This window comes from Triturus cristatus, chromosome 4_2 (genome assembly GCF_964204655.1).
Source record: "Triturus cristatus chromosome 4_2, aTriCri1.1, whole genome shotgun sequence".
In the NCBI taxonomy this organism is placed as follows: domain Eukaryota; kingdom Metazoa; phylum Chordata; class Amphibia; order Caudata; family Salamandridae; genus Triturus; species Triturus cristatus.
In genome coordinates this window covers 647,226,209-647,249,625 of record NC_140586.1, presented here as the reverse complement: position 1 = coordinate 647,249,625, position 23,417 = coordinate 647,226,209, and the positions used below count along the sequence as shown (strand labels likewise).

At 41.3% G+C, this 23,417-nt stretch overlaps 1 protein-coding gene across 8 annotated transcripts in view; it reads left to right on the top strand.

Annotated features, from left to right (window-relative positions):
• Nucleotides 1-23,417, top strand: part of DNAJC6 (DnaJ heat shock protein family (Hsp40) member C6) — a 416,470-nt gene that overhangs the window by 140,060 nt on the left and 252,993 nt on the right. For 3 of the 8 annotated variants that reach the window (XM_085602364.1, XM_085602361.1, XM_085602362.1), the window contains exon 1: nt 9,508-9,962. The exons of 1 other annotated variant lie outside the window; for it this stretch is intronic. In XM_085602364.1, the coding sequence (XP_085458490.1) occupies nt 9,716-9,962 (247 nt within the window). In that variant the 5' untranslated portion in view covers nt 9,508-9,715. Of the gene's footprint in view, nt 1-9,506; nt 9,963-23,417 lie in introns of those variants that run through there. 4 more of the 8 variants (XM_085602367.1, XM_085602368.1, XM_085602363.1 and 1 more) reach the window with 3 other exon arrangements.

Sequence of the window (23,417 nt, the reverse complement as noted above, 5' to 3'; positions counted from 1 at the left end):
AAAGTTACGATCCTTAAAAGCCAAATGAGTCTCTGTTAGTCCGACAATCTGTGGTTTATATGCTTTTAGTTCCAAAGAAAACTAACCGACGCTTAATAGGAGAGTTCAAACCAGCTACATTCCAGCACATTATACGAATTCTAGACATTGTCTTCCAGTTATTGCTCTAAGCCACAGTCCCTCCAATCCCCAATCTTGCCCTGCAAAAAAGATCCTTTGTAAGCTTATTACACTCTTTTGGCTTTTTTCATTTTTACCCCCCCCCCCCACCCCACCCCCCTAACCCTACCCTATCCACTCCAATAACACCCATCTTAACAGGTGCAGTTGAGCAGATAAACCCAACAATTCCCAAAACAATTGGACCTGTGCCCACCCCCCCACTACCCTGTGCCTACGGAACGGAATCACCCCCTTCCCAGCTGTCAACAAGACAGCACTACACCGAAGTGCACCCCCAAACCCCCCCCCCCCCCCTTCCGACAGCCCTTCTGGCTTATAGGCAGAACAAAATAAAGATACCTTGCAAAAGCCCCACCAGAAGGTACCACAAAAATCACAGCTCATAAAATTTTAAATCTCAAAAAAAGAAACATGAATATACCAAGGCCATTACATGTCCCCCCTTTCATTTCTTTGATAGTTGTTGCCATTTGGATAAACTAGTTTTAGCCTCCTGCTCATTAAAGAAAATGTGCGAACGCCCATCTTTGATCACCTTAAGGCGGGCGGGATCTTGTAAGAATACTGATGCACCAACAGCCTTAAAGGGATCTATAAGCTGCCTTAGCTGCCACCTTCTGTCCATGGTTTGTTTGCATAGATGTGAGTGAACAAAAATAGACATTGAGTCATATTGTACTGGAGTCATTGGCCGAGCTTTGAAGAAGATAGCTTGTCTCAATAGAAAATTCCCTATACACACCAGTATTGGTCGGGAAATTTTGAGGGTCGATAGGAGTTAGCTGCTATGGGTAGCCGATGCGCTCTTTGAACTTGCGAGTCCATGTCCCAATCAGCGAGATCAGAGAATACCTTAGAAAAGAGATTAACAATAAATACCCGAGCATCGGCACCCTCTCTTCCTTCAGGTACCCCAAAGACCCTCAGGTTCTGACGTCTTTGCCGATTTTCTAAATCCTCGACCTTGGATTGCATAGTCGTCAGCAGCTGATCTTGAACCTTAATCGAGGCACAGGTGGCAGTGTTAACCTCCTCGACTTCGGCAACCCGCTGTTGGAGATCTAAGACTTCGATACCAAGATTTGAAACCTTTGTTGCAACTTCCTCCAGAGCAGATTTAATCTCCTGTCTGTCCGTTCTAGCCTGTTGAAAGTAACACTGTGTCTCCTCGTGTTGGGCCGCCAATACTAAGAGTACTGTAGATAGAGTAGGTTCTGGTTGCAGAGCTACCTTAGAATTCGAGGCTTCGTTGCTGCAGTTCTCAGTTATATCAGCGGCCGCCGCCGAGCACACAGATGTCGAAGAAGCCAGGCCCGGAGTCCGAGAGGTTGAGGAACTCTGCTGTTCCCCTACTCTATTCATTTGATCTTCCCTTTCTCGTATTTTATCTGTGAATAGGACAGATGTCGCTGCGGAAGGAGTTTGAATAATGGGAGTTGCAGAAGTCTCTACATTTTCCAAATTTATAGAATAGATAGGAGATATTACACCATCATCCTCACCGACTTTAGCTTGGACCTTCGAGGCTTGGCCTTCGCCCACCACTGTAGGTAACACTACAGGGGTAGCAGGGGCGGATCTAGGTCTCTCAGATCGTATTGCCGGGCCTATTATTGAGTTACCCTGACCAGAAGGTAAGCCGATATTAGATAGTCGTGCGACCAGGGACTTCACCTCGCCTTTTGTAGACACCCATTTGCGAAGTGGGCTTGCTCCAGGGTCCTTATTCGAAGTATTAACAACCGGTCTTAAAGAGCCTTTGCCCCCAATGACAACACCGGCTGCATGTGACTTCCCCTGGCCTCGGCCTTTTCCGCCCCTACCGCCAACACCATAAACTTTTGCACCTTTAATTTTATGTGTTTTTGACGGCCCCGCTGAAGTTGGAGCTTGATTAACAAGACCTTTCGTTCCCCCAAGCACACCTTGTGACTCTAGCTGTTCAGTATCAATAGCACAGTCCAAAATAGAATCATAAAGTAAAGGTAAACCTGCGTCCTCAGTGCTCCCAGGCGGTGAGTGCACAACGGGATGACCATTACCAGCAATTTCCGGGGGGTGAGCAGTACTGGATAGACATCCCGCACTCGACTGCAGCGTTAAGTGTCTCGGCTATAGGAAAACCCGAAGTGGAAGCCTCTGAGCCAATAGCCTGGAAAACGGCTGAAGCTTGTCCAGATTTCAGAATGTTCATAATAGGTTTACCAAAATTGTTTGAGGGATTAATATTCGAGGAAGAGGAAGAGCTCGTAAAGGTGCCACCGCGGCCCCCTCTATCTCGACCAGGTACCGAGATAGGGCTCACTGAGCATCGCTGCTTACCGCCATTAGCTCCTCCTCCTCATCGTTGACCTCCGTAGCAGGTTCATGTGAAAATTCGGAGTACTCGACGAGCTCGGGTCGGGCAAGGCGGGCAAGGCGGAGAATCAGAATTTTCACAGAAAAAGCAACTCAAATGGCCGTGGGATCTTGCGCAAGGCATTGTGCTGTTCATGCTTATTTTTAGTGCTGCTCGCACTATTGGTGCTACATTGCAATGCAAGCTGCATATTTTCTGCCAGTTGGCAGAATTCTGTGTAATCTTGCTGAGTTTTTCTGTAACTCCATGGAATTCATCAGAATGAAACTCTTGAGTTCTGTGCACCCCTAGTAAATTGTTGGTGTTTACGTCTCTAAATGGTGGAAATCCAGAAGGCCATCTTCAGAACTATATTTCTTTAGATGGCCCCTCAAAAAGAAATATTAAAAAACCCTTTATTCAACAGTTCTCAAAAATCAATGCACAGAAAAACCATGTCCAAACTGTGTGTTTGCCACTGCATCCCACATCATACAAAGTTGGTCAAGTGAAGTGTATAGTGCCTCAAAAGGTCTTGCACCTCTGAATGCTTTTAAAAGGAATGTTATTGTGGGTAGCAAGCAAGTAGTGTATAGAGACTTCCATGTAACCAATACCTACAAGTCCAATGCGATGTACTTTGAATCAGTAAATTTGTGAAGTATGAAAAGTATATGTAAAACAAACCTTCCACAGGTACACACATCGGTGTGGGACAAGAAGTAAAGTAATACCTAATTTCATAGTGTTGAATTTGCATGGAAATACTGCAGTTAATACACAAATTAATTGTGTGGCCAGTCCCCAGCTTCAGGAACAGGTCATAGCAACAAACATACCTACACATAGGCATGGACAAAACAAACAAATACATACTAGAGCACCTAACAATGTAAACATGAGCATAACAGGATTATTGAGTGGTATAGACTCACCTAACAGCAGCAACAGCATCAGAGTCCACTATCTGCAATTGTGATGGTCGAAAGGAAGCACAAGCAAACGACATCCAGACTATACAGTGAATACCCAGAGTGAATCATGGGCAGTGAAAGGGAACCAAATGTAGAAATGGCAGCCATCTTTTAACGGTGTTGCAAGTACGTACACCTCTAATTATTAAAAGCACTGTGAAATGCTGCCAAAATAATATTGTAAAAATATATAGGTAAACTGAATCTAGAAACCTAATCAGAAACCAAAATTCCTTTTGACATATTAAAAAAGGTTATACCATCCTTGGAATGCATCCCAGTGGAGCAGAACAATGATCGAATGCAAAACAACTGGTGCCATCATATTGGAGGGGTGCCATCTTTGCAAATTAGAAAAATGTGGTGGAAGGACAAAAAGAAGAATTATTGAAGAATAAATACCCAGTATGGGAAAAACTACACTGATTAACATGAGAGGAGTATAGCCGATTTTGGGTAGCCATATATAAACCATAAGCGTTGTTGCAACAGTTCTGAAGTGATAATTACAGTACAGCAAGTGAAAACCCCTTTACTGAGCTATTAAGTCCTTTGGTGTATGTGTTCACTTGCCAAATGCATTTGTTCTCTCTGAGTGTCAGAAGGCGATCCATGTCAGGTTACCGTGTAATACTTTTGATGACTTTAAGCACACACCATTTCATTTCATTGAATTGATGATTGCATGTTTTGTAATGTTCAACAAAAGGTGAGTTTTCCACATTGTATTGGATCCTTTATTGATGTATTCTGTGTCGAACTTCCTGTGTTGTTTTTCCAATGTGGTGAGAACACTACATTTCTGGTTGCAAAAATGGACATGTGCCTTAGTTCCCAACTCCTGCCATTAACAGTACATGATTTAGTATTTGAAGTCGTGTTGCAGACAATACAATTGCCAGATCTGTAATGACCAATCACAGTTGTAAACCCCACATAGTGATGATAGTTGATTTTGTGGCTTCTTTGTAGACTTTGACAAGACAAGCCGAAGAGAGGTTTGTGAGTTCTGAACAATGCACTCTATATTAGGTGCCCAGTTTTTAAGGATCATTCTTTTAAATTTTGGGGACTCTGTCATACATGTAGTGACACAGTGAGATCAGATGTTTGTTTTATTTTTTACTACTAATAGACATTCTTGATTGTAATACCAAGTTCTTTTAAGAGACTGTTTTGTTAATTTGTTTGGACACCCTATTGCAACTAGTTTGTTTTTTAAAATGTTAGCTTCTCTGAAATAATCCTCTCTTTTCATGCATATGCTACGGAATCTTAAAAATTGGCCGAATGGCAAGCTTTCATGTAAATTGTGAGAATGGTGGCTGTCATATTTCAACACGGTGTTAAGAGATGAACGTTTTGTATACAGTCTTGTGTCTAGAAAGACAAATGTGTCATAGATTTTGAGGTCAAGATAATTAATCATGGAATTAGAAAATAAAGGGCACATTTCAAAATAGTGTTTTGTGTGTTGAGCCATATATGGAAATTATCAAGGGCTAATGCAGGTCATCACCAGATTTATAGCACATCATCAACATAGTATAACCATTTCCATACACTCTGCATGTATGGATTGCTAGTGTTATAAATATAATTGTCTTCATAATCTGCTACATAGAGTCTAGCTATGTCTGGAGCAAAAACTGTTTCCATAGCTACACCCTTTACTTGTTCAAAGAAGGAACTTTATATATACAGTAGTTCCTCCTTATTGCTATGTCAACACAAGCTAAAATTAAGTCGGCACCTGATGGGGTCTGATGCATGTGTTCAGAGGTTTTTTTTAATGATGGATAAAGCTTTTCTTTGTGGAAAACTCAACCAACCATCAAATTTTCTTTATCCGATTTCCAATAGCAATCATAAAATCCCAGTACAAACAATTAAAACAGTTAACAATCTTCAGTGAATACATGAGCTATCCAGAAGCTACAAATTCATATATAATCATAAAACACCCCTGATAGAAATCCAGATGAATAGCAGCATACATTACAATTATCTAAAAATTACAAATACAGTACTACGTGTCCAGCCTATTGAAAATGTAAAGGCAAAAAATAGAGAGACATCTAATAATAAGGGAGAAATGGTTGTGATTAAACAGTGTAAGGTCTCATCCTAATAAAAACGAACATTCAAAAACCTCACTTTTAGGGTCTGCTATATTGGTAAAAAATGATGGGGCCACCTAAAACCATTAATCTAATCATCATCATCAATATCTTTATACAATTTGTGTATGCAATGTTGGAGAGCACAGTATTAAGAAAATGTATTATTAAAATAACACTATAACAAAGAATTAGCAATATTATCATAAATTGGCAAAATACTCCACTGCCAGAAACTGGGGTAAAAAGTAGCAGACTTTAGGTGAGTCTAATAATTACAGGTACAATAAGACTGGCCTCACTTGATTAAAATTCAAAGGCACAAAGAGAGGGCGAACATACTTTTGTCTTAAAGCTGACCAGTTAACACAAATAAAAAACGTGTAAAGTGTCTAATAGAGTAGTCCTCACATGTGCAAAAAAGGCGATCTGATGGTTTATGCCACCCCATCAGCAACTGCGGAAACAAGTTTAATCGAATGTACGTTAACAGTCTTCTGTGCTGGGCTGACATATCCAGAGTTAAATACATTTCCATTGTATTAGTGGATTTCACCATCATAAAGTGCTTGTAACTGTTTTTATGTTGGGGCGCTTGCAGCCTTGCCTCTCTTGTGGGTAGCCTAAAGGTCTCTTTGACCCAGGCTGTGTCTGATTTACAAATCAACTCTGGGGTGCTGAACAGCTGAGGTTTGCCAGCACCCCTAGAATTGTTTTGACATAGCTTAGCCATGGTATGCAGTGGCTCAGATCCATATTCATACAGTCGATCACTGTCTTTCTATTAAATTCTAGCTTCCTCTTAAGCTATATAGTGAACCACAGAAGTATTGGGCAGAGTTCAATAAAATCAGAAATAAAATCTGCTCCCATCTCTTCATGCACAATTTCCTCTGGGACACTCTGGGGAATTCGTAATAACCTCAAGAAATATGTATTTTCGGCAGTTTGCATTGGGCGACAGGGTTTATAGTCCCATATTTCTGCACCAAACACCACGGTCAGGATGCACTTTGCGTTATATAGATATTGTGGAATGTTAGTATGCAAGTTTTCAATATTCATGGTTACCAGTAGGTCAATACAATTGTCAAATAAACAACCTTGTACTTCATTGATAAGAGCCAAACTGTCTTTAATAAATGAAAGTGTCTTATGAACATACGGTCGCATAACAAAATAAATATACTCTGTTAAGGGTTTAAAGAATGAGTCGCATCTAGCCACAACGGGTCTATCAGGAGGTTTGGTACTACTCATGAATTTTAGGCAGAGCGTAAAATGCTGGGACGCAAAAGTAAAGTTTGTTAAGATATGTAAATAAATGACTAAATAAATACATAAATCCGGTATTTGTAAAGCGCAAACTACTCACCCTTACGGATATCAAGGCGCTGGGGGCCCTCGTGGAAATTAAGTGAGCTATTGCCCAGAGTCACATGGTGCTGAGCTGATCTGCTACCGGCGATCGAACCGTGAGCCCTGTGCTCCGAAGTCAGCTGCCCTGGCCGCTGCACCACACCTCTCCACTGTAAACTCATTGGCCCTTAACCATCCTTCATTAAGCCCACTGTTTATCAAATGATGTATGGATTTGTATATATCATTTTGGAGGTCTGTAGATGATTTTGTTTACTGCTCTGGATTCGGAAGCTGGGTTAGAATTTTCTGATCATCGTCTTTGATATTTTGGATCACTATCCTTCCGCCCTTATCTGCTGGGTTTCTAACAACATTTTCAATTCTTCAGGGTCACAGTTCCACTAAAGGGTTGCAGCCAGATTGAGAGTTTATTCCGTTATACCGTTTCTTTAGGATGACTTCCCTTTAGGGATGCCACTCACCTGTCCATTTTGAATCTCATGGAGGCATATAGAAGGGCAAAATTCAGCTCAGAAAGAAGAGTGGTATGAGGGCAGCCTTTGCATCTCCAGTAGGCAGCCATGAGTGCAATCGCTGACCTAGATGGTAGAGGGAAGCAGAAGCGCAGAGGGGGTGTTGATGGCATGTCAGCCCCAACGTTTTTTCCTTTTTAGGAATTTTCTAGGTCCCTTGGATCATGATATTTCCTGTCTAGACCCTGAAAACTTACCTCATTTATAACTACTGTAATGAGAGAAAGTAGGACTAGAAATAAACCCATAACCGAGCTTATCAGCGTATTGTAATATTGATACATAACTGAATTATTTTTTTACTATACCATGAGATCAGTAAGATACATTTCTAGAATCCTGTGTAATACCAATTCAATAGCCCCCATTGTAACCTTGTTATGCAATGCGGACTGAATACTGCACCCTAATATCATTAATACCTGCATGACACAACTCAGTAGATTTGCTGAATACATTCTTAAGACCGAAGTCATAGCACTAGTGGAATGACTGGTATTACAGATAAAGTTGCCTCTATATTTATTTCAGTTTTGGCACACATCCAGACAGACTGCCATTCTGTATTGGTTTCCTCACAGTCCAATGCATCTGAATTTGTTAAATCCAAAATCTAGAGGCCAAAGTGTGCGGAGTCTATGGGGAACAACTTGCCATACTTTTTTTAATTTTACAAAAACAGTTCATATACTTTTGTTAAAAGAGAGCCATCTCTAAACCGTTAATGCTAACCTAGATGCGCCTTCCGCTGAAAGGGACGGGCAAGGATCGCCAATATTGAGAAGGAGAGGGAGGGACAGAGAGCTAAAGAAGGGTGCAATGGTGCCTGCTACCTGAAAGAAATGATCATGAGTGCAATGGTTTACTCATCAAATGCAAATGCTGCTTGAGAGTCACTATAAGCTTTAATTGATGGTGACAAAGATGTATTCTTTTTAAGAGGTAATGTAAGAATGTGTTACCAGCAGACTTCAGGAGAGTGTCCTCTTAATGGACACTCATACAAAATGTTAGGCCTAGGTACATTCTGATTGTCTATTACTAAACTATATATTTTGAAAGCATTTGTTTTTATCTTCAACTCTAAGTGCCATATTTAGAGGTTTGTGGATGGGATATTCTGTCACAAACATGGCTTGTCCACATCCACTGTATTACAAGTGTATTACAGCTTATGGCACTAATAATACAGTCGGCTGGATATCCTTGATGCCCTGAAGGAGTAACCCGTCCACCATTCTATAAATAAAGCCCTCCCCTTTTTGCACATTTTGCGAGAGCCTATCATATATTGTGTATAATACAATCTTAAGTAATGACTCACATATTCAAAGTGTTTTCTGTCTCAGGCTGGGCCCTCCTAGCACTATAGATACACACACCTCACTATTACCCACTGCACCAACTAGGATTCAATTCTGTGGCTCTCTGGATACACACACATACATGAGGAATGATCATATTACCTAACTGAGATTTCATAACGTAAAATAATGTATTTCCAATGTATTAGATTTGCATACATTTTTCATTTAGAGTGACTGCATTATTTTAAATGGAGTTACCTGAAGGTGGTACAGCACCAATATATTTAGACAATATTTAGTTCTTTTTAGCTTTATCTGTGACCCCCTTCTCAATCCACACAGTTCCCTTTCTTTTTCTATATACTTTAACTGGTGCTTAAACCTGTTATTATTATTTATAATTTTGCCGGCCGGCTGAAATGTAGGCCCCTGTCTCAGGGCATGACAATTATATACTGTCTTTGTCGGATAGAAATGTTCGCATGCTGGTGCAGTCTCACAATATTTTCAGCTATATGTCAGAAGCGGGTACCTTGTAAGGGAGGACGGAGACTGATTTAAACTCGTAACAATGCAGGGTAAAAAGACGGTACCCTACATCATCAGTGTGTAAATGGGAAGTTAAAAGGCAGGCGAGACAAAGACGCCTATGGCTTCCGGGGAGAGGGGCGGAGCCACGAGAGGGGTGGGAGAGCTCCCCTGGCAGGAACTGGAAGCATCCCCCTTCCTGCAGCCCACCCTCCTGGCGCCTGAGCGCTGTGCCCTAGAGCAATGGAAGCGCCGCGGTGTCCCTGCCAGGCAGCCTAGAGAGCAGAGCGAGGCGTGCCAGGGCCAGCCGCCGCGCGCTCGCAGGCCTCCCCTGTGACCGGAGCCCCCTCTCCGGTCACCTGCCTGCCCCATGAGCCTCCTTGGTGGCTACCGCAAAAAGAATAACAATGACGGGTATGAATCTTTGCAGCTGGTGGACGGTGACTCGGGCGGCAAGGAGCAGAGGCCGGGAGGCGGCTTCCGGCAGGCAGTGAGCGGGGCTGCGGGGGCGGCTCCACCCGGAGCACCAGCGGCGGCGGCGGCGAGGAGCCCGGCCAGGCAGCTGCAGCAGCAGACGGAGGAGACCAGCAGCATCATCAGCACCATGGACAGCTCAGGTCAGTCTGACTCCTTCCTCTATCCGTGCACCTGAGGCCCATAAAGAGATGATGAGGGACGCGCTTCCTGCGTGAGGCCCATAGAGAGCAGACGAGGGACTACCCCGGTCCACCCCTGCAGAGCAGCACCGAGGCGCAGAGGGCATTTCTGAGCAGCAAGGGGCGTACTAAAATGGCTACAGAGTGCACAGGCTCGAATAGAGAGGATAACGTTCTTTTCTATTTCTTAAAGTTGGTTTTAATCTGTTGTTATTGGTATTTTGAAACACGCTAACCTTTGAATGTGTACTTTAATTGCATGTATATATCGCTTACTAACCCAGACGAGGCTTTGAACGTGAACATTTCAATCCATGTTGAAACACCTCTTTGAGCCCAGTGAATGAAATTACGTGCTCTGTTATCAAATCAATGCAGGCGAAGAGTCATATTTTCAGCAATAAGGAGCCGCTGTCGTAGAAAGCAGTGCTCATTGCAACCCTAGTCGCAGCCTCGGCAAATTGCTGACAGTCATTGTTCTGCCAATGAACGTGACCCTTTTACCTCCACTGTCCCGCAAAAACACATTCCTTTCTGCTGCACATTAATTACGGTGTCCAACATGTGACTCGGGGTGTCCACTCGGTTTTTAGGAAATGCCTCCGCGGTTACCGGTTTGGGATAGCCGTCTCCATTTCTTATCTGTGTTACTGAAAGATTGATATAGACGAGAACATTCAGTTAGAAACAGTTCCTGAGCTGTGGAAAACCTCTACAAAATAAATCTTACAGGCTGAGGGTCGATCCTGGCTTCACCGAGAAAAGGTCCTAGAAAAATGGATGTATTCTGCCTTGCGAGCAATATAAGGGGTTGCACTTTGTTACACTCTCTTCCTCCAAATCACTTCCGGGGTCATGTTGCCAACTGCTGGTATATGGCAGATTATTGGTAACATCATAGGCCTTACAAAACCAGCGTATATACCTCTAACAACTACTGAGTGCTACTGTATTGAAATGTGTAATTAAAGTGAAAGGTGGTCTATATAGTTTTGATAGGTAAAGTGATGGGCGGTGAAAGATGCTTTTGGAATGCAGCAGTCGGGCATGATCTACTTCCCTTTGAAGGATGACATATTTAGCAATAGGTACCTCATTATGAGTCTTACTGAGATAGGCTGGTAACCTGAGTCGAAGGGAGGGGTACCTTCTGCCATCATACAAAAAGTGACAGTTGTACCGCCCCGGATCCCTTCTACTAAGCTGCCTCCCCAGAGCTACCCTTACAGGGGCTTTTGTAACTCCGAGGTGGGGGTTGGGTCAAAGTTACTGGGTATACATGTGTGCTTCGGAGGGTGTGCTGATAAATGAGGAATCATCAGAGATCAGTAATTTCGGTCCTCATTCCTCGGGGTGTTCCTCATACCCCAGGCTCCTGTTAGTGCTGCAGACTCAACCTACTTTGAGCAGGTGGAGTTTGTGGGTGGAAGGCAGTAAAGCCACAGAGTTCTATGATCACTTTATTCCAATGGGTCCAGTACCTGCTTTTACCAGCCCTCTTGGAATTACAGGGCCACTCTTAACGAAGACCCATATGTCATTGCTTATAGAGCAAACATCAGAACAGCTATGCCGTTTTCCATCTAGTTGCAGCACAATGGATGAACTGTTTTGTAGAGGTGGGAGAAGTTTTTTTTCTCCTACACTGTGGAATTGTTGCAAAAACTGCAAATTTGAAGGACACTACGTGGGGGTGACTGCCAACCTGAAAATGGGGGTTTTCAAAATGCTTTTCAAGACGATATCCACATTCCCAGCATGTATTCACAAGTGTACATGAGCTTTTGAAACTTTTCCTCCCTAGGAACCACTATCTATTTTACGAACTCACATGGTAAATGTTCCTAGCGCAGCGCTTGCAGTACACTTCCGGTTTCACAGGTCACAAGAAGCACGTAAACGTGTGCGTTGACTCATGGCCAAGCACATTTCCTCTTTCTAATAACATTCGCTTCTTTACCCCAGTACCACAGTTTACTTTATTAAATGAACGTGTAAAACTGGAACAGGAAATGGAGGCTTAACCTGGAGAGGCATCCATCAAAATATTGTTTCGAAATCTGGTAGTAAGTAGGCATAATAGGAAATGAGCCCACATGTACTTGATTGGCACTGGGTATTGTTGCCAGTGCCATCTGTTTGGACACTGTGTATGTTGTGAATTTGTGTTGTGGAAAATTGGTAATCTCGTTGTCCCGTGCTTTCTGATTTCAGAACAGTACCCGCTGTTCGACTTGGAGCCTGTACACATTTATGAATGCTGATGCGACCTCTGCTAGAATAAGGCAAGCCGCCAGGCTCCTGGAGCCAGGATGTGATTTGGTAGTCTGCAGGGGCCACTAATGAATGGTCATTGTCATAGCAAAAAGAGGACAGGAGCTAGCAAGTGACGATTGTTGTAGATTACTTGGTCACAAGGACATCTGTGCCGCCTGCAGTTGAAGTGGCCACCGGAATTTTTTTTTTGCAGCACTCAAGGGATGGAAAATCTGCTATACAAAACCTGTAATTTGTCCACCCTGAAAAGTCCCATCTTGTCTTCTGCACGATAATATAACTTCGAAAAATAGCATGTCCAACGCCAGTTGTTAAAGGTGAAATGATGTCCCTTGCGTGTTTATTTCTAGATATAATATCACACACAACGCTGAATGAGGATATCGCATGATCCCTCATCCGGAAGGGAAGAGAGACTTTTCAATATAGAGTAAATGGGCTACTCTCTCCCTTGTCAAACTAACACTGCACAAAAAAGTATTCCATGCCAAACTTATCTGCTATGAGGAAAATCTTCCGCCTCTATTCAGGCAGCCTGCTGGCAAAGAACAAAAGAAATTAATATTTATTTGTTAGACCCTCACCCACTCTAGTAGTGATATGCTTCTTCATAGGGTCTCATCCTGGCCCCTAAACACCAGGATGGGCTTGATGGATTCTGGGGAGCAGTTTGAATATTTCTTGAACATATAAAAATACCTCAAACAACCAAGGTATCCCTTTGTTAACGGTTCTTTGGGTATGGTTAAAATAATTTTTATATGAGGGTAGGAATATAATTGTTTCAGCCCATGACCTAGAGGCCACTTGGGTCCATGTCTTTCATCAGGAAACACAAACAAAATTGCCCCAGTGTTTATTTTCAATCACTCATACCATACAGCACACTCATGCAAGCATAGTGGGGTTACTGTTTGCATAAAGTATGCTGCATTGTCATCTTGATTTCTGCATTGGGATAGAAATATGAATTGTTGCCAGAGTAATGCCATATTAAAATGCTTTTATCCATAGCACTAGACTATTGCCGTTTAAATTCCGGCATGTCTCCCTAGACCAAGTAAGTGACTTCCTCTTGGGCTATTGACCACTCTGCTTTAATCTAAATCGAGTCGGCTGTCATTTTCAGTTCCCTTACGTACCTTGTGTTGATTTCTATTTTTCTTTCCTTGCCCTGTTGGTTGTCATGATGTCTGCCCGCTCTCCTCCCATGTGGCTATAAAGGATTCTCTAGTGGGCATATACTGTGTCTTCACGTCTTATGAGCTGCAGTGCATGGAGCTATTGACCCACTTACAGCTACTGCTCTTGCTGCACGACACTTAGGGTCTTGGTGGCCCTTTTGCTTTACAAAAGCACACAGGAAATTGCGAGTGCAAGAGTGCATGTAAGACCCAAACTATATGTTTTGATCACAAAGCAAGATCCAAGAAAAATGGCTACAAATTATGCTAAAACAAAGCTTGGAAGCATTCTAGCATTATACCCTGTGATATTTAGGGGTGGCCAGCTGCAATGCAAATACACATTCTGGAATTCTTTGGAAGACTTTGGCACATATGGGAACAAATTTCCAAATCATATAGTTTTTCTATCATGAGAATATCTCATGAATATTTAGTCAGGCATTGAGCAGCACATGGACGACTTGAAAACGTGATAAGGGTTGCATCTTCTCAACTTGGCTAGCTTTAGTGAAAATGCACGGCCAGTAAAATGGGATATGGAACTCCAAAATCGTTAACTTGAGTCGGCTGGGTACAATTAATGGCAGACTTATTAAAGATTAGCATGTAGCATACAACTTTCAAGCGGGTGCTAGTAATCATTAAAATAGTATACATTTGAAAACCCTAATCTGTGGTATTTTGTTATAGCTTTCCAGCACTTATGAATGGGGCTAAGCATGATCCTTGCACCAGTCCAGTATAGCACACTCCGTATGTTCTGGGACCTTGGAGTAAACACCTCAAACAAAACAAGCATTGGCATAGCCAATAGGTCTCGCCTTTGGGACCTTATAAGTGTTTAGCCATGCAACAGTTGCATAACTAAACACTTATAAGGTCCCAAAAGCTAGACCTATTGGCTATGCCAATGCTTGTTTTAACTGCTGCACTTTATTGAAGCCTCACGGAGAACATCAAAGAGTGATCGCGATCGCGATCAAACATCAAAGCGGCCGAAAGTGAAAGTAATCGCGGTAAAGCGCGGCGCGCGCACCCGCGCACATTTACTGTAGCTCTAGGCTGGCCTGGTAGCACTTTTTGGAGCCCTCACAAAATGTCTCGCCAGACCAGCGCATGCGCTGGGTCAGGCGAGACCTAAAAACGAGTTGAGTGTCCGCAAACTGACCATGGGTGTTGGGACCTATATTGTAGTGCACCTCATAAGCACTCCTCTTGGGAAATGTTTATAGACAGTCATAATGAGTAAGCACTTAAATTGTCTATAGATTTTGTGCTACTTATGAGGATTGGCAGGACTCGCTCACTCAATTTTGGGGTCGGATAGTATCACAAAGGTAGTTCCCCCAGGTGTGGAGTTTCCCTTAGAACATCTATAAGCACCGCATCTATGCATGTGCTCTACACAGGCGAAACATTTCAGTAGTAAGCTTCTCTTCAAACCTCGCCCTTACCTCGAGGTGAGCAGTCACATATTGTCCCCTGTGGGATTCCTGCATCTGTTTCTTAGTGGCCGCGATGTCCTGCAGTGCCCCTTTTGGGTTTACGTTCCTATTGTTGGACACGGAGCAGATTATGCCAGGCTAGTATCCTCACTTGTAGCCATCCTGATTCTGACTTGTCAAGCTTCAAAATTGTCCCAAAATTAGGCAAACACGTGTCAGGAGGCTGAAGTAAATATAACAGGGACTATTTACGTGTCTCAAACAAGCTTCTGAAGTGGTGTTAATATCACCTAACCATTTTCCGATGGATGGAGAGAATATTTATCCCTTCAGTATAAATTGAAGCTGTGTTGTACAGATTAGACATTGTTCTCTACAGGGACAGGCCAACCTACTGACCTATCCATACTGCTGTGCTTAGAAGATGTGTTTCAGGAAGCTGATTACTTTTTTCACTTATGCTTCCCATATACTCCTCTTCAATGTGGTGACATTCTTACCCTGAGTGGTTGATATTAGTTATGAGCCTTGTTTATTGTCGGTTGCCATGTAGGCTGGTTGCTGTTGAGGTTTGCATGGTATTCGTTTGGGATTGTTTTCAACTTGTTGATGTAGGCACTTACGTTCTGTGTTTGAATGCTCGTAATGGCTAAGGTAGAAGGTCCTATGGTTGAATGTTGAATTTTACAAACACTCCAATGTTTTTAACGGGGCATTGGCTGTTTTCTTTCTCCACCTTTTGATTGCAGCTACTGTGGCAGAGAATGTATCGCCATTGTGCCACGATCTCACACTAACAACGGTGTTACAAAAGTACTACACTCTTATTTATAAGATTTTCACAAGTTTTTATCTCCTACTTTTTCCAGAGCAGCCTTAAGTTTCTCTTGAGGGCGTTATTTTGTTTCTCATAAACTTGATAGGTATGTTTAAAAAAAAAAAATATTTAATTATGGTCTAGATGTGATCTAGTGTTTTAGCAACAGGCGCTAGAATCTGGTGAGCTGGGCTTGAATCCTAGCTTTGGCATATGACTGAAAATCATGTGAATCAGATTAGGTCACTTAATCTCTAGGCGCATATACTGAAAATATGTAACATAATGTAGTTGCATAATGAATAGATGCAAATTCTCACTTGGGGTTCACGTTCAAGTCATTATTCCGCATCCCCCATCAAGTACAGGGATTCGTTGCTCCACAGCTAGGTTGTGCTGTATAAATACCAACACCTATACATATATACATATATGAGCACAAATTTTGAATTAAACTATAGTGCTCTGTAAAAATGATAAAAAAGATAATAGGAAACAAAAGTCTCCTGGTCCCACACATTTGCCTATCATATATATCCCAAGCAAAGACAGCAATTAGGAGCAAACCTATTTGAAATACTTGAAATCAGGTTAAAATAATTCTTACTCTAACACAGAAATAAATTGCCTTGAAGTAATTATAAAAAATATTTTAAGGTTAATGCAAATTTTAACTTTATGTTTTATGAACAATATGCATTTTTAATTTCGTCTATTTCATTTACTGTCATTGGAAACCACAACTGAAAACATACTTTTGAGTTATTTGACATCGAATGCAATGAAACTAATAAGTACCCGTATTCTAGTCCTATCTTTAACTTGAAACTAATTGTAATATAATTATTGTTTAATTAATTACAGTAACACTAACTCTAATCTTAACCATACATTAAACAATAGTAAAACAGTTTTTTTTACTAATAACAATGACAATTAATGCTAATACTAAATTATGCTTATTTACCTTAAGTCATTTGTCTGATGCCTTGGGCACAGTGATGATGTAACCCAGTAAAGGCTGACATAGTAAATGTGCTAAGTAACTGCAGGAACGTAAATGTTACACAAGGAGTGGAGGAGAAGGAAAGGCTGGACACCATCACTAGTAACCTTAAATCGAAATAAGCAATCTTTTACTGGCCACTGTCATCTTGGTCAGTGGCCTACATTGACTCTGATATAAAGGTACTTGTTTCAGCATTCATGAATCAAAGTTTGTATGGACAGGCTCCTGTAATCTTCTGTAGGCTTCTTGCCAATGAAACCCAGCATGGTGCTTCAACACTACATACAATTCCTGGGCAAAATAAAGCAATTTGGCCAAACGGGTCATCCACGGTCCTGCGTACCAGTCAGTTGTGGGACCCACATGTATCTCTTCCCTCCCCAGTTGTTGTTAGCCCCTCCCTGGAACCTTTGGGGATCTTCCATTCTGACTATGGAATTCATACTCACCAGTATGCCTATATTATGCAAGGTATTATTGGCCATTTATGCCAACTGGCTCAGCACATATATTGCCCTGATCTAGAAATTAATTTCTAGCACATATCTGAAAATTGATACCTCCGACAACTGAACACACAAACAACACTAAACATTCTTACAGCCTGCTATGTCTCCTAGCTATGAACTTTGAGGCTGCTCCTCACTACTTTCCCCAATTCCACTTACGTCAAGCCCAGCAACACATCTCCAAGATACTCTGTGCAAAGAAAGTATAGACAACCTAGTTACTAATACTTTCTGTCCAAGATAACATCTTCACTTTTGGATTGTAACTTTCAAGTCATGTCTCGAACCCTTACCCTGCCACATCTTAATTGTGGTAATACTATATAAAAACGTATGGAACGCTTATTTTCGCCTCATGCAAAAAAAGCATTCACCATGAGGCATCAATTATTATTGGGCAAAGCAAGACTTATTTTATCACTCAATTTGCAGAATACCGATTACTCTTCCAAACAAGAACCACAATACCAGCAACCTGTGATAGAGATCAGGGTGTGTACAATATTCCCACTACCACGGATAGAGTAATCTCACAGTTACACGCACATGTATACATCATACGCTAGGGCCCATTTCACTAACATATGCTCAAATACTCTACCACCAATAAACCTGTGGAAGGAAACACTCCTAAACACCCTGCATCTATACCGAGGTCGATAAGACCTGGTTTTTGTGACTGTCCCTAAGCATAATCTATACAATATATACAACAATAATCAATAACGCAAACCCAATAATTGACAAAGAATATCCAACACCATGTTTAAAATTATATTGCTTTATCTAAATTAGTCAAAGAAAATCAATCAGAGTAAATCATTTCTCATAGTTACCTATTCTAGCTAAATGTCAGAACGGGTCAGGACAAGTCTCTCGGTAAATGTCTCTCAAGACGAAGTCCCTTCAGCATCAATCCTCAGCAACGCAGATTCGGTACGCGGCAAAGGCAAAATGGCAAGTGGCAAAGAACCCTCTCTAGGCTAACATCTTATAGTTTCTAAACAATAGAAAGATACATTGGGAACATAGAAAAAACTATAATGTCCGCCGGACTTGCTGAGCAGAGCGAGAAGGAAAGGATGTAACATCGCTACATTTGAGAATCTCCGCTCAGGAAAAGTACACATAATGAAGACTACGGAACAGGAACCAAGAAAATAAAACATGTATCATAATAATCCTGCTTCTCCTCGGCTATCGAGCCACAGTTCAGAGCTTCTCTCTAAGGCTCCTTTGTTTCCCAAGGCTGCCAAGGACACTTTCATTTCACTTGGAGACTTCCCAAAAACTGCTGCTGTCCTCATGGAAAGTTTTTCAAGCAAGGACCATGGTCAGTTAGCTTCAAGACCATTTCCAGCAGGGGTCTCCCTCGTCACAGTTTTCATATTATAAATCACAGCCAGGCTCACAAGTCGGCCATCTTTTCTTAGGCCAACATAGGCCTTAATAGACCATCTTAATTAAAAGAGACAAAAACAACGTTACCACAGCATAGTGATTAAACAGTGTTAACCCCACTAATACCCTTATGTGTATGCATTTATCTAGCACTTGCAACATAGAAAAGCATTAATTCGGAAAGCGTTTTGTGCTCAAAAATAAACAGCACATAGCAACGTTTAAACATGAAAACATGCACGTTATTTTTTAAACAGCACATTTATGCACACTCACGTGTAACTCTCTCTTGTTAGGACAAACGGATTGATTAATATAAACGCACTTGCACAAGACAAATAATTAATTATTAATTATTAATAAATTAATACAACGAATAGACATGCCAGAGCTTCAAAAGCCCCAGAATTTTCAAACTGAAAACTCTGCTCCAGCAATCCCGCCTTTGGTGATTTTATCACCAAATAAACCCAAAAAAAAAAATTTGTGAAAATTTAGTCCCATTTTAGGAGAAATCGGAAATGTCTTTTCCCCTTTACACAACATTAGACACCAGTCACTCTTTCATCATCCCTTTTTGTCTCTAAGTAAACACTCTCCCTTAATTCTTCTAGTTCAATTTCTTGAGGTTCTCTTTTCAACTTCTTGTTTTTCTTTTCATTATTCAATTTCTTCCTCCCTCCCCTGTTTTACAACACACACACACCAATCTTATTATTAATAAAGCAACAATTATACAAGACAAGGGAAACAATATTCTACCTATAATAGTACTACCTATTTTTGCAATAAAATCCTTAACAGCTATCATTTTATTAGCCATTTTAGTCCATAAACTCTCAGTTTCAAGTGGTACTAATTCTTCATGCAAATCAGTAATATTTTTGATATAGACCTTCAGGTCTTTACTTTCGTCTGGAATGTAAGTGCAACAATGTTGAACTTTCAGCATTCCACAGACTCCACCCTCCTTGGCCAATAGAATATCAAGGGCAAGTCGATTTTGCATAGACATGGCACGTACGGCACTTAATTCCGTATTCACCAAAAGAAACCCTCCAGCGGTATTTGTCGATAAGCGATCAACCACTGTGGACAGTTTCCGAATTCCATAAGCATTCAAAGAAATTCCCACTGCTGGAATCAAAACCCCCAAAATATCACCCACTATTTCAGACCAAGTTTCTCTCTTAAAACGCATTAGTAAGTTAATATGTTCTACATCTGTTATTTTATCTATATGAAAAATCTTTGGAAAAACTAGGCCCACATAACACGTGCCATACCAATGGTCAGGCAACTTGTAATAAGCCTTATTCCCACAAACATAATATACTCCTGGAAAAATTGTATCTTCTCCACCTCTGAAACCCCAACCTGTTGCAATGAAGTATGTATCATGGCACTCACTAGTCCCGACAAAATATGTATCATATTGGGATTTCCTTCTTGTAATACAAAGTTTACCCTTCTGTGGTGCATCTAGAGCTAAAGTTGGACTAGCCCCATTCTTCAACTCTTTTCCCATCTCAATGTCCCAAATTGTCTCACTCACTTTATATTTTCCTGCTTCCTCATGCATGTTCAATCTCCTTTCTTCTACCATATCCAGAAAAGCTTTCTCCTCTCCTTTCAAACTGCAAGTTAAATTATTCTTAAAAATGTAATCTAATGTTAATCCTTTTTCTTCAATAAAAATCTCACCAAAAGTGTTAGCTTCTTTAGCTGGATTCAGCTCTTTGTTCATTGGCAAGTGCCCAAAAATACTATCTCTGTTAGACATCTTGTAATCTACCTTCCCTAACAAATAAAAAACACTACTTAAAATACTACAGGAAATACCATATGTAGCTGGTAAATGATGATAAGTAACACCCTCTGAAACGGATGCAGGTAATTGCATACAGACGTAGCAATCCCTTACTTCCATTGTCTTCACATATTCATATAACAGTTTCGAAAAAACATTACTAGAAAAGTTATTAATTGACCTATCTTTGTGTATGAAAGTATTACTAATTCTAATTGGAACTACTTTTTGTAAATTCTTCTCTACATTTGTCACATTCTCTGTATGCATCTCAAACTCTACTTTAAAAGTAACTAATAAAACTAAAACACCCCATAGAAGCATTAATAATCCAGTACAACAGCAGCACATCCTACACCACCTTTTAAAGAAGGCACATCTATTTCTATTATCCTCTATGTTAGCCATTTTAGTTTAGCCTCTACTACTCCACTACTGTTTGAACTTTTTCAATTTCAATTCTTCAGCAATTCTTCAGCTTTCAGTTTATCCAAATGATCTTTCCATTCACTTAATCCAAGTGAATCCTTCCTTTATTCAGTTTGGATACTTGTCATTCTTCACTTCAATTTCTTCAACATCAAATTGTATTAGATCTCCAACATCAAAATCCTCAGTACTCGACTCTTCTCCAATGTCAGTCAAGAGTACTTTCAGAATTTCACCAGTATCTTCCTCAACCACTTCTCTCAAGATCTCTTCCGGATTATCTCGAGTCACTGCTTCTTCTTTTCCTCCTTCAGACAGTGCCACATAAGACCATTCCGGCGATCTGTACTTTTGGTTGGGTCTTCTTACTCTTTTTATTTCTACTGGTTCATTTGACTCCTTTGATTCTTCTCCTTCAGCTTTTGAACTTTGACTCGAAACTTCATTCACTTGTTCAGCTTTCGATGTATTTGCTCTTATTATTTTGTATCTCAGCCTCTTAACTCTGTTGTTAGGCCAATGATCTCCTCTTAACACCTTTTTCGGCTTTATTTCTTTATTACTTCTTTCTCCAATCCAAGTTCTCTTTCTCAGAACTCGACCCTCTGTTTGTTCATCTTCATCATCTGTTTCAAGTGCCTCTTGTTTCCGTTTTCCAGCAGCTCTCTTTTTTTCCACAGATTTTTTCACCACTGTTTGAGACTTCCCTACTCCTGTCCCTCCTCGGATCTCCGACACGCAATCTTCTTGCTGTCTACTTGTCCCTTCACCTGGCTCATCAAGAATATTCCCTTCACCTCCTCGGGGGTCTTCCGCAATCTGTCCCTCTCTATCTTCTTCTGACCCTACTTCTTCAAGTATAATCTCAAGTGGTTCTTCAATCTCCTCCTCTTCTGATTCAGGAGTAGTCTCTGTGTGATTTCTCTTTTCTTTTCTTTTTCCTTCACTGCTGTTTGAAACTTCAGGCACTTTTACAGAATCTGATCTCTTCTCTGATACTCGCAGTGGTTCATTCGAAGCTCTTCCTACTTCTTTCCCCACTGATTCTGTATCTTCATCATCACTGGAATCTGACTCTTCAAAATACTCTTTACCAGTCCCTTCTTTTGGGTTTGGAACTCTCAGAGTATGACTTGCATGTACCCAGTGCTTCACTCCAGCACACTTTACTGCAGTCGTTGTAGTCAGAATAACTTGTCTCGGTCTTCCCCACCTTGGAATCAAGCAATTTCTTCTTCTGTGAACTTTTATCCTCACCCAGTCTCCTGGACTCAGATCATGGGCTTGCTTCTTCTCAAGTGTGGTAGCTTCTTCTCCAACCTGGTGAAACACAGAATGAACTGCGTCAGCCAGGCCTTTACAGTAATCCAAAATCATGTCATCAGTTATTGTCACCAACTTATTGACAGGCACGAATGCATGGCGCATTGCACGTCCCATGATTATCTCGTGCGGACTCAAACCAGTAGTTCTATCTGGAGTAGATCTCATAGTCATCAGAACTAGAGGTAAAACATCTGGCCATTTCATGCCAGTGGCTAAGCACATTTTTCAAATTCTATTCTTGATTGTACCATTAATCTGCTCAACCACACCAGAAGCCTCTGGTCGGTATGCACAATGTAGCTTCTGCTGTATTTTCAATGATTCACAAATCAAAGCCATGAGCTCATTTTGAAAATGTCCACCTCTATCAGACTCAACTGTTACTGGAAACCCGTACCTAGGAATCAACTCCCTTAACAGTAACTTTGCCACTGTTAATCCATCATTTCTTCTAGTCGGGTAAGCTTCCACCCACCTTGAAAACAAACAGACTACCACTAGAACATACCTCAATCTATTTACTTGGGGCATCTCAATGAAATCAATCTGCATTCTTGTAAAAGGACCTCCTTCTCTGCCTATTGTTCCCAGACTCACCACTGTCTTTTTCCCAGTGTTAAATTGCTGACAAACTAAACACCTCTGACAGATGCTTTCTGCAATTGTCCTGAACTTTGCATTGTACCAGGTTTGCTTGAACGACCTAACCATCGCGTCCCTCCCCAAATGTCCCTGGCCATGATACATCCTTGCCATTGACGACAAGATGGAGTTGGGCATCACTGGTCTGCCATCTCTGTAGACCCAAACATGGTCTGTTTCTCTTGGAGCACATCCTGCCTTAATCCAATCTTTTTTCTCTTCCTCTCCTGCCTCATCTTGCAACTGTTTCACTTCATCCCAGGTCTCTAAGACATTAGTAAACATCACAGAGAGTAAAGACATTTCCCCTTCTCTGTCCCTGTTGATGGACTGATTTGTTTTGGCACAATATTGTGCAACATCGTTGGCATAACGGTTTCCGACCGTTATAAAATCCTCCCCTAGTCCATGGGCAGCACATTTTACAACTGCTAACTCCTTAGGCAGCTGTATCGCCTCAAGCAATTTACCGATCATTTCAGCATTCTTTATCGGAGTTCCACTCGATGTCAAGAAACCTCTTTGTAGCCAAAGTTGGCCAAAATCATGCACCACTCCAAATCC